This window comes from Gymnogyps californianus, chromosome 22 (genome assembly GCF_018139145.2).
Source record: "Gymnogyps californianus isolate 813 chromosome 22, ASM1813914v2, whole genome shotgun sequence".
Classification (NCBI taxonomy): domain Eukaryota; kingdom Metazoa; phylum Chordata; class Aves; order Accipitriformes; family Cathartidae; genus Gymnogyps; species Gymnogyps californianus.
Genome location: NC_059492.1, coordinates 6,870,101 through 6,886,924, shown reverse-complemented (window position 1 = coordinate 6,886,924; position 16,824 = coordinate 6,870,101). Strand labels below are relative to the sequence as shown.

General features: G+C 47.0%; 1 protein-coding gene across 1 annotated transcript; it reads right to left on the bottom strand.

The window, feature by feature from the left end:
* Positions 1-709: 709 nt before the first annotated feature.
* TEKT2 (tektin 2) lies at positions 710-5,904 on the bottom strand. The gene is made up of 9 exons (XM_050909970.1): positions 5,749-5,904; positions 5,248-5,373; positions 4,410-4,615; positions 3,756-3,899; positions 3,075-3,189; positions 2,627-2,734; positions 2,046-2,189; positions 1,707-1,786; positions 710-1,124 (listed from the first exon to the last, which is right to left on the bottom strand). Exons 1-9 carry the CDS (start codon positions 5,902-5,904, stop codon positions 911-913), a joined length of 1,293 nt encoding a protein of 430 aa, XP_050765927.1. The 3' UTR covers positions 710-910.
* Between the last annotated feature and the right edge of the window lie 10,920 nt (positions 5,905-16,824).

Here is a 16,824-nt window from a genome sequence, read left to right as displayed (position 1 = left end):
GCCGCCGCTCTCCTCCGGGCCGCCAGGGGCGGTGTCCGCGGCAGCGGCGCTGCCGCGGACACCGCCCCCTGGCGGCCCGGAGGAGAGCGGCGGTGGCGCAGGCAGCAAAAAAAAAGCTGCTTAAAGGAAGGGAAAGTGTTGATTATTATTATTCCCCCAATTCCTCATTATCAGCATTTAGTCCGAAAGCCAAAAGTCAAATCCAGGCTGCTTTCCACCGGGGCGGATACTAAGCATCATCTCCCACCCTCGGGGAAGAAGAGCGGGTCAAGTTCTGGTCGTGTTGCACGTAGAATAATCCGGCTCGCGAGGACGCCGTCTCCCAAGGAGAGCGTGCGGTACTCGGCACGGAATAAAAACAATAAACTCACAGCAGAATGCAAACGCTGCAATTCAATTTGAACAAGTTCAGTCGCCACGAGAGCCAGAACAGACTCCCAGCTCTCGCTGCGGTAGCTGCGTTAGCTCCGCAGGGCAAGCAGGCAAGGGGAAATCCCAACCCAAACTTGACTTTAATGATTAAAGCGAGGAGATTTGAGTCAGTACGCCCAACAGAGCAGATCTGGCCTGCCGCCACCATTACGCAGTCCCTTTTCAGAGCGCCGCCTTGCACTTTAAAGGGCTTAAAACACTCAAAGAGCCCAGATGGATTCAATCGCCGCGAAACGCTTCCAACACCATCGGATGACAACTGCTCTTAGGGACAGACTCTTTATTGTTTATAACGCTCCTTGGAGTGCAAGAGGCTATAAACATCATAGAAGGGGACAGACAGTTATATAACAGACTCGGAGGGAGGAGAATTCCATTATCCTAACACGACACAGATGTCCGCTTTCCTTGCTACAGAACTGAGTCACCGGTAGCTTTCCGCTCGGTGCGGCTCGTTGCACAACGCTGCCCGGGCGCCCTAAGCCAACTCCAGCTGCCCGTTCTTCAGCGGAGAGAGCGCACGGTTCGTGGTCCGGTTGAAAGTGTCGACCTCTGGCACAAATTTCTCGGCAGGGACCATGAGCTTTCTCCGGCTGTCCATGCACTTGTTGTCCAGCACCAGGGAACCGGCTTTGTAGCCAATATCTGTCTGAATGCGGTGAAGTTGCCTGTAAAGAGCGTCCAAGGCACCCCTGGGAACAAGCAGAAGTGAGAGGAGTTGGGTTCAAGCACTGCATTCACTTCCCGAGTTGGACAGGAAACACCCAGCATCCCACTTTCTGGCAGCAGAAATATCTGTGCAGCATTTGCCTTTGTACGAAGAACAAATGCATCGGGTATTTCTTGGTGCACAGCAGCAGCATTGTTTGGATCTGTGAATAGCAAGCCCACATGCTGCTCCTGGAGTGCAGCGCAGAGACGTGCACCCCCAGCGCCCACGCCAGCCCAGAGCAGCACTTCTATTTCTTCCTTTACTTTTCACCCATTTCCCCCCCCTTTTAGAACTGTCTGTGCCTGGGCTGAAGTCAGAATCAAGCAGGGACCATGGGAACCCCATTCACCCTCCCGCCACAGACCTCTCGTGCCTCGCCTGCACCCTGCTGCCCAGTCCAGCTCCCCCCAAGCCCAAAGACTATTTCCACTCCTGATCTGAACAGACACGAGCTCCAAAACGCAGCTTCTGGAGGTGTGCCAGGTCCGGGGCTGCACATAGCCACGTCCCTCACGTGGGCAACGCTGGGCCACTGCTCCACCCCAGAGCGCAGGAGACTTACTGGGACTCCGCTAGCTTCTGTCCGAGCGCACGGATCGTTCCCTCCAGCTGGCGGACCTCATCTGTCAGCCCGTACTGGGCCTGCAAGGTGGGGAGGGAGAAGGGGACAGCAGTTAAAAGTGGTGTTTTACAAAGGCCACGGTTCTCTCGTTCCCCTTCTAGCCCAGCTGTGACATTTATTCCCTTGCTTTGCTAGGTGACTGTAGGATCCATCGCTCAGCCCCTCTCTAGTTTTCTCCAAAATGCATCCACATTTTTCAGACCCACGCAAGCCCCCATCCCGGCCAGTCCCACCCACCCAGTCCCTCCCAGCAGGGAGTGTGCCAGGCGAGGCTGGTACCTGATCCCGACAGAGCTCCACATCGGGCCGATACGTGCGGGTCTCCAGGCGGGTGTGCGCCACTTTCAGATCTTGCGTTTTCCGCCGCAGATCTTCCTCCAAGCCTCGGATGTCCTCCTCCATCTCAGCAATCTCCTCCAAGGTCTAAGGATAAAGACAGGTATCATGAGGGACAGCCAGGGATACAGCCTGGAAAACATCCCCCATGCATCCTGGGCTTTTACTGTGCTGGGAACGGATTTTAAACAAGGGCTGGTGGGCTTCAAGTACTGAACCCCTCTGCTCATAGATCGGGCTTTTCGCACGGAGCAGGCATAGTGCTGCTGGTGTTTTATGGCCACAGTGGTTGAGACCAGGGGTGAAATAAAAAGGCCAAAACTCGGCACCGCTGCTGAGAAACGCCAGAGCAGCAACTGCAATAGCAGAAGGAGGTAGGATGTTGCAGGGATCATACATGTGCCACTTAACAGCTCTCATGTGGAAACGATGCTCAGGCCAAGTAGCTTTCCACAGAACAAGCAGTCTTTTGCATTCAATTCCCACCCCAGGTTGTGGTCAATAACGAAAGAAGCAACATTTACATTCTGCTCCTGCCATTTCAGTTCATCATAGGCTCTTTCCAGGTCTCTAATCCTCTTGCGCAAAGCAAACTCTGTAGCTACACGCTGAGCCTCCAGCTCGTTGTTTGTCTGAAGAGAGAACAGGCTCCAGTCACACACATCTAGAAGGTGTCTCCCTCCCAGCCGTTGCCTGTGAGGCTGGGACAAGCCTACAGGCAAAACCAGCCGGGTTCTGGCAGCTGCGATGGACAGGTACGTGTCTGCCAGGTTGCTGAGGCTGCTGCAAGCTCCGCAGCATAATCAAGCTCCTCTTTTAAACTAGGAGGGCAGCTGCTCTCAGAGAGGCCCGTGGGCCAATGCTGTCTTTTCCAAGGCTCCCTTCCCCTGGCCACAGCACGTGCCAGCCCGTTCTCCCACACTGGATCCAGAACTTCTGCACCACCGATTCACAGCCAAGGGACTAATTTACCTGTGCAATGGCAAGCACTGTTGCTTCTCGGAGCGCAGTCGAAGCTTTCATTTCTGCCTCAGCATGCTCCTTGTTGCATTGGCTAGTCTGTTCCCACTCATCAAGCGCAGTTGATCTGTGAACACATCAGCAGTTATGAAAATAAGCTGAGTGTTTGCAAGGCAGTTCAAAAGGAACCACCTGCTGCAGGCCAAGGCGGCTCTGTGCAGTACAAAATGATTCAGGAATTCTGGAGGTCACATCCTGTCTGATCTCCTCACTGCACCAGCTGGAGATTGCTACCCCATGGCTCCTGCACCGAGCCCAACATCTGCTCAAACCGGGGACACAGCCAAACCATGCTATGAAATACCAAGCAAGTGAAAATGTGCAGCAACTGCCTCCATAAGCTGTGCCAAAGGCCGATACCACGCTACTAACTGAGTGTCACCTATAGCCAAGCACGAGGGAGGCAGGGCAGCTAACTTCTCTGTTTTTGTGGTGACAATTTAGATAACTCCCAAAAGTCTGTGGCTTCACAATTCAAGAGCCACAACAAATCCCAGAAGCCAGCTCCTGTTCTGAGCTCTCTCCAAAACTGCACCCATCAAGCCAGGATATAGCATGGAAAGAAAAAGCATCCCAGGGCTCTTGCAAGCACCAGCATGGATTTGGCCACACAAGGGCAGGCTCTTTCCTTACCCGTCCGGGACCCGTGTTGGGTTGACCTTGAAGGAGATGTTGGGAGAGTTTACGTTGAGGGATAAGCACACACGATCTATTTCCAATGCTTCCATCTTGCGCCGGTGGTCACAGCTCAGCTGCTGGCGAGCTTCCTGTAAGAGGCTGCAGAAAGCAGGGTTGGAGTCAGCAGCGAGCACGCAGAGGGGAGAGGCAGCTCACAACTTCCAAAGCTTTCATCATCACCTCAGTCATCTTTTTAAAATGAGTGATGAGCTCCTTGCCCTCCCAGTGAGCTGGGCCCAACGTGGTAGAGCAGCACACCTGCTTGGCTGCCTGCCTGGCTCCCCCATGCTCTGCTCTGGCATCGCACTGGTGAACTGAGCTGCCCGCCCTCCTGCCGCGGGGCAGTGACCCACGAGGGATTAGGGCCTGGGAGCTTTAACACCTCCCGGTCACTGATTCATGAACCAAGGCAGGTGGCACAAGATATCTGTCCGGGCCAAAATTTTCCAAGGATGCTTATGAAGTCTCCCTTGCCATGCTCTCCCCTACAAACCCCCAAACCCCATAGACCTTGACAATAATCATCAGCGTGGCATTAGAGGCACATTAAACTGCCGGGGCCAAGCAAGGAGGGCAGAGTCCGGTCAAAAGCTGTGTCATTCGCCTCACCAGAGCTGTTCGAAGGCTTCGTTCACTCTCTGCTGCAGTTCTCTCTTGGCTTTGTCTATCACCTTCACCTCCTTGTGCAGCTCCTCCTCCACAGGGTCCCTCACCACATCGATGGCGCGACGGCTCTCGCGGAGCGTCAGACACTCAATGGAAACATCCAAAGGCAAGTTCTTTGCCTGGAGGGCACGTTCTGCTGCTTCCTTCACCTGGAAGAAGCAGCCAGCTGGGTGTCTCTCCTTCAGGGATGGGAGGAAGGAAGGAAGGGGAACCCACCGATACCCTTGTTAAGAGGGCCTCGCACTGCCTGTCTTTGCAGTTCTGAAACCTTTTAGCAAGTTTGGAATGAAAATTGCGAGCGCCAAACACATTAGTCCTCTACATCTGCTATTTGCATTGGGAATCACACCTTGCTGGGGGCTAACAACTCCAGGAGCAGCAGCCTCTGGGTTTAGAACTAAAAGAACCAGAGAGATGTCCCACTGCTATTCTCTATTTAAAATCAAACATTTTAAAATGATAGTGTTAACATATTTCTCATTATCCTTCAGAGCTTAAAAAAAAAAAAAAAACCAACCCAAAACCAAAAACCAACGAAAAACACCCAGAAACCCAAACATGAGCATGCAATGCACAGCTCCATGAAATGGCTTGGCTCAGCCAAGAACATAGTGGTTTGCTTTCCAGGAAGTCATTTCATCAGGTATGGATCTCAGTATACCTGTGATAAGCCCCCCTTGAACTCCATATGGGCTTGCCCGTTGCAGAAGACAAGCCTCAATTATTTAACATCCCACGTTGAGTGTAAGTTGATTTCCAGCCATCTGTCTTCCCAACATACTTTGGCTAAGGCATCGATTTCTGCATCTATGTCTGCAAGGCATTTGTCCAGGGTCTCTTTCCATCTGTTCACGCTGCTGATATGTTCAGCCAGGCGGGTTTGGTTGTCGTGCTCATCCCATTTCGTCTGGAATTAGAGGAGAAACGCCATTACTTTTTTATATTGCAATTGTGAATCTTGCTGAAGTCTTTCCCTGTTGTCAGGACTGACTGACCCCTGACAGGAGTACAACACGTTGCCATTTGGTCTAATAGTGATTTACACAAAGGGAGAGCACAGAAAACAACTCAAGTTGCAATCACACCCAGGGATTTCATGACAGTACACATGCATCATTGCACATGGGTTTACAGGAAGTAAATGTACATATTTAGCAGGTTCTGTAGAGGTAAAGCCTTCTCCTATTCCCTCATCCACACACCCAGATCCAGACACTCTCCCGTACTCCCCAGCCCGCCATTCTGACAAACCTGGGAGCAGCCAAGCTGCCAAAAGGCCCACCTGGTTGTTGGTTTCGTTGCGGAGAGCTCGGGCTTCCTGCCGGACTTGGTGGGAAGCAGAACGCTGGCGTTCAGCGTCAGCTGAGATGAGATGGGAGTTGGTGTGCCAGTCCGGCAAGGTGAACCGCTGTCCTGGCTTTACACTCAGCGTGGCCATCTCGCTAAACAGGTGATTAAAAGGGAGCGGAAGTTTTTCGTGTTTATTCATGGAAAGACACCAGAAATGGAGATGCATCCACAAACTGGAAAGCTCTTCAAGAGAAAGGCAGCAGCAAGCTCTAACCTGGCATCTCGCCTAATGCAGACACACAGGTCTGCCCAGCCGGGGAAGGGCAGGCGACAGGAGCCACCCTCCGCCCCTGGGCCAGGAGGAAAGCCCTGTCCACCTGTCTCTCCCTGGAGAACCGTGCTGTCTGCAGAGCAACAAGGAGCCGCTCACAGCACCATCTCCCACATGGCATGTATTGAGCTTGGACAAAATGTCTGATTACATTACTGATTCTCCTTTTGTTACAGCTGCATAGGCTCAGCCCAGGGTTGCAGTCCCAGGGGACTTGAAGGCTTTGCAGGAACAGTATAGTTTGCAGCCATCTTCCTTGCTACCCAGCACATCCCTGCAAAACCGGCAGGAATTGCAGAGACCGCTCAACAGGATCAGAGCAGCTCCTGAGGAGACTGCAGGTCCCAAAAAACCCACAGTCAGGTAGAGTTCTGGGGCACACAGACCTCCTGGCTCTGGTATACCCTACATCTGTCCCCCAGTCCCCTCGGGCACCGGTAGTGCGGACAGAGCTCCTTGAGCACAGCCACCTGCACCAAAGGCTGCTGGGGAGGAGAAGCCAGGGAACTCCTAAAGGGAAGGACGCCCTGCAGGCAGGACTTGGGGCTGCAGAACCAGAGAGAAGGCACAAAGGGCTGCAGGGCACAGGGGCCCGACCCCCCAGGTGGAAGGGGGGGAACAGGGAAGGGGCTCAGCCCCCAGCTAGGAGGGTCCCTCACCCTGGCTGGGCGCAGGCAGCCCCAGCTCCTCCGTGCCACGGCCCTGCTGCTCCCTCGGGGCCCATCCTGAGCCCAGACCCGCTCCCAACTCCCTCGGGGCCGGCCCTGCTCCCGGTCCCAGGTCCCGGTCCCGTCCCCGCCAGGCCCCGCTCCCCTCACCACCTCAGGGCCGCTCCCGCCGCCGGGCCGGTTGCCAGGCACGCGCGGACCCGTTGCTAGGCGGCGGCGCGCGGCAGCGGCAGGGGGGGGCGGGGGCTCCTCCGGCGGCGCGCGGCCCCGGGGTACGGGTGGGTGCAGGGCCCGCGGGGCCGCAGCAGAGCTTGTCTCTTTTTATTGCAGTTATTAGCGAAAGTTACCCTGCAAACCGAAGCAAAGCAACACCAAAACCAGTTGTTGTTATTATTATGAAAAAAAATCCCAACAAAATAACCAATAAACGCAAGCGGAGAGGCGGGGAGCAGGTCGGGGGGCCCCAGACAGAGCACCACAACCCCCTCCTAACCCCGACACGGACACGGTGTCACCCGGCCTAACCCGCAGAGACCATCGCGTTCCCACGACAGCTCTAGTTTTGCAGACAGCAGGAGGATTTAAAACTGCCGATCTGAGCACTTCAAGAAGTTCTTCCCTGGTTTTTAAAAAAATTAAATGGCATTAAACCAAATCAAACAGAAAAGGCTGAAAGTAAAATCGTTTCCAGCAGAGGTGTGGCAGCCATGCCTGGTACCTCCCTCCAGATCTCACCCAGCTCCTGACACCACAGCTCAGATCAACCCCTCCATCTCCATTCACTCCTGTGGACACGGCTTTGGGAAGAAGTTAAAATGATGCAAGTCTAAAAAAAAATAATTAAAGTATCACATACGCATTTCAAAAAAATTTATTTTTCAAATGAATACAGTTCGTTTACAATACACCCAGCTTGATGGTATCTAAAGCCAGTAGAGATCCGGTGACTGTTGTGTGTACTATACACAGTCGTACAGAGGTTACAGATGCCTACGAGAGGGAAGGAACAGTGAAAGAAGTTGACATTTTACTGTGCTGGAAAGAAAGCAACTCTTGCAACAGGTAGAAAATTTTGGCAAGAACAATTTGTCTGGAAAGGGAGAACGGGCAGAGGACACCGCTTCTGCTTAGCGAGTACATCTCAAAACACACCGACACATGGTTTCCCTCCCACCCCACATGGTTGCAGCCCACATCCGCAATACAAATAGGCACACATGGTCAAGATGGTTAAGTAAAAATAAAGGCTTTTACCAGTTTGTTTGCCATCCATCTACAATCTATTTGTGCAATGTCTCAAGTCACAGCTCTACTTTATTCTTGAAACAATTCCCTTTTGCTTTGAAAACCCCCAGTACCTTCACGGTGGGAACACATTCAAGCTCCTGCTTAAGCAATGGTAACACCAAAACGAGAGGGGAGCAGTTACCAGCATATGAGAAAGAGCAAGACGTACACATAGAAGGGAATCTCAATCCACCGGACTGGTTTATTAGAATTTTATTCTGAAAAGGAATCCCAAACAGCACAATATTTTTTTTTCAATTTAAACATATGGTATTAAATACGCAAAATTTATATGCATGACATTGCTTCCAGCAGTCTCCTAAACAAATACAGCTTGATCACTAGCAATGTTTATGGCACACACTATGCCACCTGAGCCACCTTCTCCTGAAGATACTTTAATACCCATATTGGCTCATAATCGAATGCTACCAACTACCGTGAAAGCTATAAAGTAATACCTGCCGATAGACAATGTTCTTATCTATGATCAGACACCTCCAACCTAGTTTTTCCCCACAACAAGCAACAACACTATTTATCCACCAATAGGCTACCTGGGGAAGCTTAACGGCTTACACCAAGGGAAGAAACAGGAATATAACAGACAGGAGGATCTGTACCCTGTGAGCCCAAAGTGCGTCACCTAACCTGTGAAACGCAGGATCTGTACACCAGTGTCGCTGGTCATGGCAGTCGGGGCTGGGCAACGAGCCTGTAAAAATCAATATTTCAGACCAAAAACTCGTTCTGCCAACTCTATTGCTGTGCTGAGGCTAGCTTTTCAAAACTGCCTGCAAAACAGACACAAAATGCAACTTTCTAGAAGCAGGTTTTTCTACAGGAAAACAACATTAAGTTGTCCCAAGGCTAGATTCAACACTGAAAACTGCAGAAATGAGAACATTTCGCTGAAGAATAGAAATCAAGTCCAAAGAAAACTAAAAACTATAGCCATAAGAGGAAAGTGATGTACAAAACCAAGTACCCAAAAGAAGCCATTCTTCACTGCAAAGTTGCCAGAAGTCAGAAGACAAACTTCATCTCTAGCAGTCTCCCTCTCACCGAGTTTTTTGGCGTTCAATCTTCCCCACCAGTTAAAGAGCACTACTCAAGTTTCCACTTTGCTGGCACACTATCAGGTTCAAATACTTCAAGAGGTTCTTTAAATTTAGCATTGCTCCAGTGGGTATTACTTTGCTATTACGTCTGAGTGAACACTACCCGGCAAGACATGGATTTTCTATCAAAGAAACTGGTTTTGAATATATTTAAGAGATTTGCAAGTGTAAGCATAATGAAAGTTTATTAGTAACTATTTTAATAGCTAATTTTTGCACACCTGTACTTAAATGGGTTGTGGACCTATGATTTATGGGCTAGCAGAGCCCTAAACTCAACACGTAATCATATTTTTCTGTGTTGCTAGATAGTATTACAGTAGGTATTAATTTTCCAACTGCCAAACGTGTTTGAAAGATCTATATAATTCTCAGCAATGAAAAAAAAAAACTTTCATTTAAATAAACTTGCCCTCTGACAGTCTGTTTTGCAACAAATGGATTACCTTAAAAGAAAGCAACAGGTAAACATCATGGGACCAATCCCAATGGCCTTCCTTGGGCAGAGCTGCGATGAGATATAAGTAAAGAGCACAGGCTCATGTCAGAGACAGACTCCAAACAGAACTGCATTAATCGAAGATGCAAACTTGCAAGAAGGTGCACAGGTTTGTATCAGGAAGTTAGCACTTCCACAACATGGTTCATCCTCAGAACACCTAATAGCTAGCTCTCGTAAGGCGATGTGAATCATCATAAACATTTTCTAGATAGAGCGAAAAATGAGGCAGAATTGTTTACCCAAGGTCAGAGAGGGAACCCATTTCAGAGCCAGCATTGATACCAGAGTTCCTGGCTGGATAATTCATCAATATCTCAAAACGGCATGAAATAACCTGTTTGAAAAGCTCTTCCATTTCGGTCTGAAAATCCACTTTTTTAGCAGCTTTAAGCCCAAACTAGCATCTAAGGACACAGGTGCCTACTTCTGCGCAGCAGACAGTCTACAACGGCTTTCCCTCTGCTAGTACCTCGATATCAGAGGATGGGGGATCTTTCCTCCCCTCGTACCACTTTGCTAACTCTTTCCATACCCAAGAAACCATACGATTTTGTACACAGACATCAGTACCCTCAGCTGCTGGCAAACTGGTTCTTGAAGAATCATCTGTGATGTTTAATCCTCACCTCCATGTTCCCACTTAATCAGACCTCTGCACTGCTCCCCAACATTCACTGGACAACATTCTTCATGTCCTTACAGCCACCAAACGGGGGTAGGGGGGAAGAAGCAATGGAGTGTACGGAAAGCTGCAGGAGCACAGTAAAGAGTGAAGACATTACTGGACAGGCAACATTCAAATAAAGGCAGAATTAATGATTCTCATTAGATAGAGAAACATATCAAGGTTAAATTTTATTTAAAAAGTTGCAAGTCTACCAGGAAGTATGTTTACTTGATGACATTACTCTCCAGAAACCACTTGTTTTAAAAGCTTCTCCTCTCTGGGTAGTTCTAATTCACAAATAATTCAGGGCTCACTGATTAAGTAATTCAACGCAAAGCCAACTCCATTCTGACCAAGGACTTCAAGCTTTAAAAACAGTTCAAGAAAAATACTAACCATACTACCAATGCAAACGCAAGTTTTTCCAGCTCTGTTCTTGATCAGAAAAAGGCACATACTTGCTCTCAATGAGTTCAAGTCCGACACAAACAGTTCAGGACACCTAAGCTAAAGTTTGACGTTCCCATCCATTTCCCTGAAGGGCTCGAGTTGACCACAGCTTACCTGACATCCACCCAACTCCTACCCAGTCCTTTATTTCTACAGGCAGTTGCTTTCATCACCACCGCACTACCACCACCCCTCACATCCAGAGCTGATTCACCTTCCACACAGCTACAGCGTCCTCAACACGGCTAATTCTATACAGGCAGCGGAGGGAGAGCGATCCTGCGTAAGGGAACAGGGAGGTAGGTGAGAGCTGAGGAAGAGCAGAGCAACTGTAGTGCTACAGCAAAATTAACTCTACAACTGCCTGCTGCTGTTTTTCTCGGTAGCCAGGCACGCTTCAGTGTGAACTGCGTGAAAATTGCAACCAGAAATCTATCAGAGCATCTGTGTTTTATGGAGGGGTCAGGTATTGCTCACAAACCCCCTCGGCTCCGTTGTTTCAAATAGCACCGATCTACTGGAACTTGTATCTGTTTCGACCAAGTAAGGTAGCTTCAAGGATAAGATACAAAACACAGACAGTTTGATGTAACTATATAGCTGTTACAGGCACTGCCACCTGCTTCTCAGCACGGTCCTTATAGGAGGTGAACAGGCACTCAAAAAAAAAAAAACCAGGAAAATACTTTTCCCCTCATGTATTAGTTTTTGAAGTAGTCACGTGGGGTCTTTTTGGGTAAACTGTGGATGCAAAGATACAGGTTCACAAGGCTCTAGCAGCATGAGATTTTTTTCAGTATATTCAGCTTTTTCAATATGAAGACAAGTTTCCTCCTTGCGTTTTTTTAGAGCTTTCTACCATTGGTGTAACAGCACAGTCACCACTACCACTTCTCCTCTTCATAAAACATATAGCTGAGCCAGTTCAGTTTTAGGATTAATCCCAGCACGATTTACTATGAGTAACATCAATTACAGCAAATCCTCAGTCTCAAACTTTGCCAGGAAGGACGATGAATTAAAACTATCCATGTGCACTAGGTTGTTGGGGTTTTTTTTAAATTTGAAGTATTTTAATAGTGTCTACATCTTCAGCAGTTTATTAGCTTGTATTTACATTGGATACTTTAAAACATCACGCACCCTCCAATGAATGCAACAGAAACATCCAGAGCATTTCTACTGTAATTAAACCCATGTGTGCTACAGTTCATCATCACCAAGGCAAGACTTCTAGGAAGAGATCTGTGCCCAACAGAAACCAGCATCGGCAGACCCAAGTCCACTTCATTTCTTTTGATAGAAAGAAGAGGCAGCAACTTCCTTCTAAATCTCAACAGCTTCAGTATTAGCTAAATGTAGACAGAAAATAAACTGGTTGATAGGCAAGGGAAGAGATGGAGAGTATTGCTGCAAACAAGCTGACGGTGCAAGGTTTTTGGCCCTTTTTAGTCTAAAAGATAAAAACGCCTACTACTAAAAGGGATAGAAGACACAGTTTTGGCTCAGAATTTAGACTGAAAAAATGCTTTCTAAATCCTAGCCTAACAACATTAAGAAATTGGGAATATAAAATAATTTAACATCATTGCAAGCTTAAATACCAACAAAGTGGCATTGGGCACTGTAATAAGACAAGAAAGTTGGTAACAAACTACAAGAAACATGAGTTCATTTCTCTAAGTTGAATCAGAAGAAATCTACACAGCAAAAAGATACTCGATTCATAGTCTTTGTGGGTAGCATAAGCGGGACTGCTATATTGCGCATTAATCTGACAGCGTCCCTTTCAATAAAGAGGTGCGGGCAACTCCAAACAAGGGTCACTGCCCCACTCTGGGACTGCGTACCCTAAATATTTCATTGATCGCGTCCAAATTAATAGATGTCAAAAAGCTCTGCCTGCTCCTAGGAAAAGTCCGGACACGAACATATTCCTGCAAAGATACCACTTGCAATTAAAGTGGGAGTTTTGCGCTTAAGCTCCCGATATTCAAAAATATCCTGACTGACATCAAGTTGTTCTACATCTTAAATGCCCAAGACTGTATGAACAGTAATAAAATGAACACAAAGTAATTTTAGTTTTAAACTTAAAGAAACAAGGTACCAATTAAAGTAGTCTGTCTATCGAGCTGTTTTATTCAGTCTCCTCTCAAACATGACTAGTTAAGCTGACTCTGGAGAAGAAAAACAAAACATTCAGAAACTTCTCCCACCTAAAAATAAGTGTTAAAAGCAACATACGGACCAGACACACAGACCTATGAGCTGCACACAGATTACCAATAAATATACAGAAACACCACAATAAAGGACAAGGTTCATCATAAAAGAAAAGAGTCCGATAACCGCTATTAAGACCATTACAAAAATGAAAGTTAAGTGTGTATTTTTTGCAGGCATGTGCAAGCACATTACAGTGTAATCAAAGCAGAACTTTGCTATTATTATTACTTTATGCAGCATTACAAGGTTACTGAGGTGCAGTGTTTAATAGTCTAGTCTACAGCTTTTCCTGACCAGAGGAATGCTCACCAAACTCACTATGGACCCACACCCTCTTCAACCGTCTGAGCGGGGCAGCATCACCCACCCCACCAAGCTGTTCCCATCCAGAGTATCAAAACACCCAGCTAGGAATTAGAAGTCCCATTGATACATGCACATCACTCCTTTAAACACACAAGCCACGTGAGGTCTGCTCACAGCAGGACTGACCATCTCACAAGTCTTCAGACAGCTTTCAGTTTGTCTACTTCATCTTTGGGAGCTTGCTACATCTAAGAGACGACATCCTTCAATAGCTATGGATTCCCTTTCAGCACTAATTACATCGCCCCAAGAGTCCCATGCTGTTGCTTCTCCTACACCCCCACCCCCCCCACCCCCTCAATGTGAAGAGGTAAATTGCATTGACTAAATCAAACCCGATTCTAGCCTACCAGCTGAATTTGGTGATCGTTCCTCAACACCTCTCCCTCCAAATGAAAACACCTTCCTGGTTATTCTTGGTCCTGACTCAGAGAAGCTGATGCTTGAAAGTACCTGAAAGATACCATCAAACACTTGGCATTTTCAATAATTTATCTTAAATTTTCAGCCATGTACAACTGGAAAATAAAAATCTACAGCACCATCTTCTAAAAAGGCACTTTCTGAGGACTGTCTTGCTTAAAAAAAATAAAAATCACTCCAAGTTTTAAACAGTGGAACTGATCTGTTTTAAAAGGACCCTATGTTAACTACCCGTGTTAGGTGAGGGGGTACCTCAGACAAGATTTGAAAAGGCCGGGGCACGTGGGATGGAAAGTGGATGGAGTCTCTCCATCACCACCCTTGTTTCTGTAAAACTGATGCTTCGGTATTTTCCTTCGCAAGCCTCTCCCTTGCAATTCCTTCTCCTCCATACGCACCTTCGCCTACGCAGGGACAGCAATTTGGTTTTGTTTTAGTGTTATAGAGATCATGATTCTTGAGACTCTGCTAAGGAGGTAAAATGTAGGATCCTGTATCTATCTCGTTCATACCTCAACTACTGAAAGTACAAAATCTTCTACTAGCAGAAAGCATCAATTAGCTCAAGCTCTAACCACTATCTTTTCACGTTTACAAAAAACGATGAGTGAACTGGCTAAGTGAAGTTCTATTTAAACATGTGGTGAAACAACCCAGTATCAATCTAAAGTACCATCTTTGGGTAGAAAAGACAGACAGGAATCTTTCCCTTTGACAGCCCTATGGATTTTTTCACTAGATCCAATCAACCTGCCAGTAGCAGCCACGGAACTCCACAGCACTGAAAGGGACAGAGAATCTGCCTGGCGTGACCAGAGACTAAGATGGCCATTTAGAAATAACGATCTCTGAAAACTGAATTTATAGTTTCAACGTACACAATCTGAGCTTTTGATTCCTTGGTTATAAAAGTGCTTCGAGTAAGGTTCTAAACCCTCAGTTCACAAAACGGGGAAAATATCAAAAGAGGACAAGATATGAAGAAAGTGTAAAAAAAAAAAAGGCCTCAAGCTTTTTTAAGTGTAGGCTGAGCTTCGAATTTCACCAGAGTGGACTTCAAGACTAGTAGAAAACTAGTATTCGTAGCTGGAATTTGTACAGAAGATGACTATCTGGTATCTTATGTTGAGCATTTTATAGGACAAAAATTTGTACATGAAGAAGTGAAAATAGTTTAGGACCAATAGCATCTTGAAATAATCTGACTGACAACTTCCAGAAACCCATTTTACTCCTGAAAACCATTTCTGTGGCCAAACTAACTTCCAAAAGGATGCCAGAATGAACTCTATAAAAATAACTTTTGGACGCGTTTAACCAGATTACACATTAAACAGTAATACAGCGATCCTGAGTAAAATGGCCACAGCTGAAGTGCCCTACAAAGAAAAAAAAGCTACTTACAGTGGAGTCAGTCATTCTGTTAGCAGATGTCGCAAGCTGAACGCCTCAACTACAAAACGCTCTACTTCTCTCCAAATCTGGATCTACCAGTCGCCAGATCGCAGGTTTCGGCAAGGCTTTCTGCTAGGTTACGAGCTGCATTGCCGCCAGCCCCGGGGAGCGGTTCCTGCTGTTGGCACAGTACCAGCGCTGCAGCTGCAGGTCTGTGGGGCCGATACCCTAAGGCTGCTCCTGCCCCAGCCCAGCGCCGGGGCCCTTGTGCGTGCTCCCACCACGGAAGCGATTAGTGGCACTTGTACTTAACAAGTGAGGTCTCGGTGCAGTCAAACTGGTACAGTGTCTTCGGAGACAGGAACCGTTTTTCTAGATAGGCATAAAACCGAGGCCAGTACGTCTGCAAAGTAAGTAGAACTGTCAGCCTTTGCCCACGTCCCTCTTTGGACTATATACAGACAGCTCCCAGCAAGAGAGGGGGATCTGGTATGCCACTCAAGATTTCCCCAAACAGCACATAAAATTTGAGATTTTTTTTTTTTTTCTTTTTAAAGGAGAGCAGGTACAAAAATAAAAGAAATCCATATACTCTGAAAATATACTGGAAACTGCCACCACAGATGAGGTACCATTTATCCCGACCCCCCACCCCCAAACTGCAAACATCAAAATATATATGTTTTTAAACAAAGGAAGAATATCTGGCTATTTAATCTCAGTTAAAATGACAGCACCCTTTGTTACACTTGATATTTCACACCATTAATTCTCTTTTGAAAAAAAACAAGATATCTAACTAACCTTGATTCCTTGCTTATCTCCTCATTCCTTAGTGCAGTAATTGTCCATCTCCATTTAAATAAATATAGCAGCTACAGCATCATAAATGTGTGGCCCTCACAACGCCAGGAACTTGATATCGTAATACAAATAAGTATCGGCACTTTACGTAGATATTTGCGAAACCAAGAAGAGAGATTAAAACATCCAAATACTCTTCACATGAAAACCAGGTAAAATGCTAGCTCAACAAGTAATTTAAGTCACTTTCCCAATGAAGTTTCTTTAATTTTTTTTTTTTTTTTTTTTTGGTGAAAGTAGCAAGCAAAAAAGCTTCTCCAATCATAGTCACTGAGCGTGGGCAGGATGAGAAGCGTACAGTGTCTTTGAAAGGAGCGTTAAAAGACTTTTTAAAAAGAAGGAATTTTCATCTAAACGCCAGAAATCCACAAGAAGTCTTTGTAAAATAGTTTGTTTTTTTTTTTTTTAAAAATTCTCTATTTTAAAACAATTTTCAGTAAAAAGCCGAACCTGAACCTTTTATAAACAGAACTACTAGCTAGAGTGCTTCTAAGAGAAAACTGTCAGGTCACAGACTAAGAAAAACATTTGAGAGACTTATTCGGAAACCCATCTTGCTCAAATTACTTAGTTACACCAACCTCCCTGCAGCAGGTTTATCTGAAGGCGCTGAAAGGTAAGTGCATTAAGAAGTCAAAGAGCGTGGCTGGCCCAGCCCCGGGTCTGCGGGTGCAGCTGACGAAGGCGTGCGGCTCCCAGGACCCCAGAGACTCTCAGACACGTCAGGGTCCGCCGAGTCGCCCTTGATCACCCTCCCACCCCCTC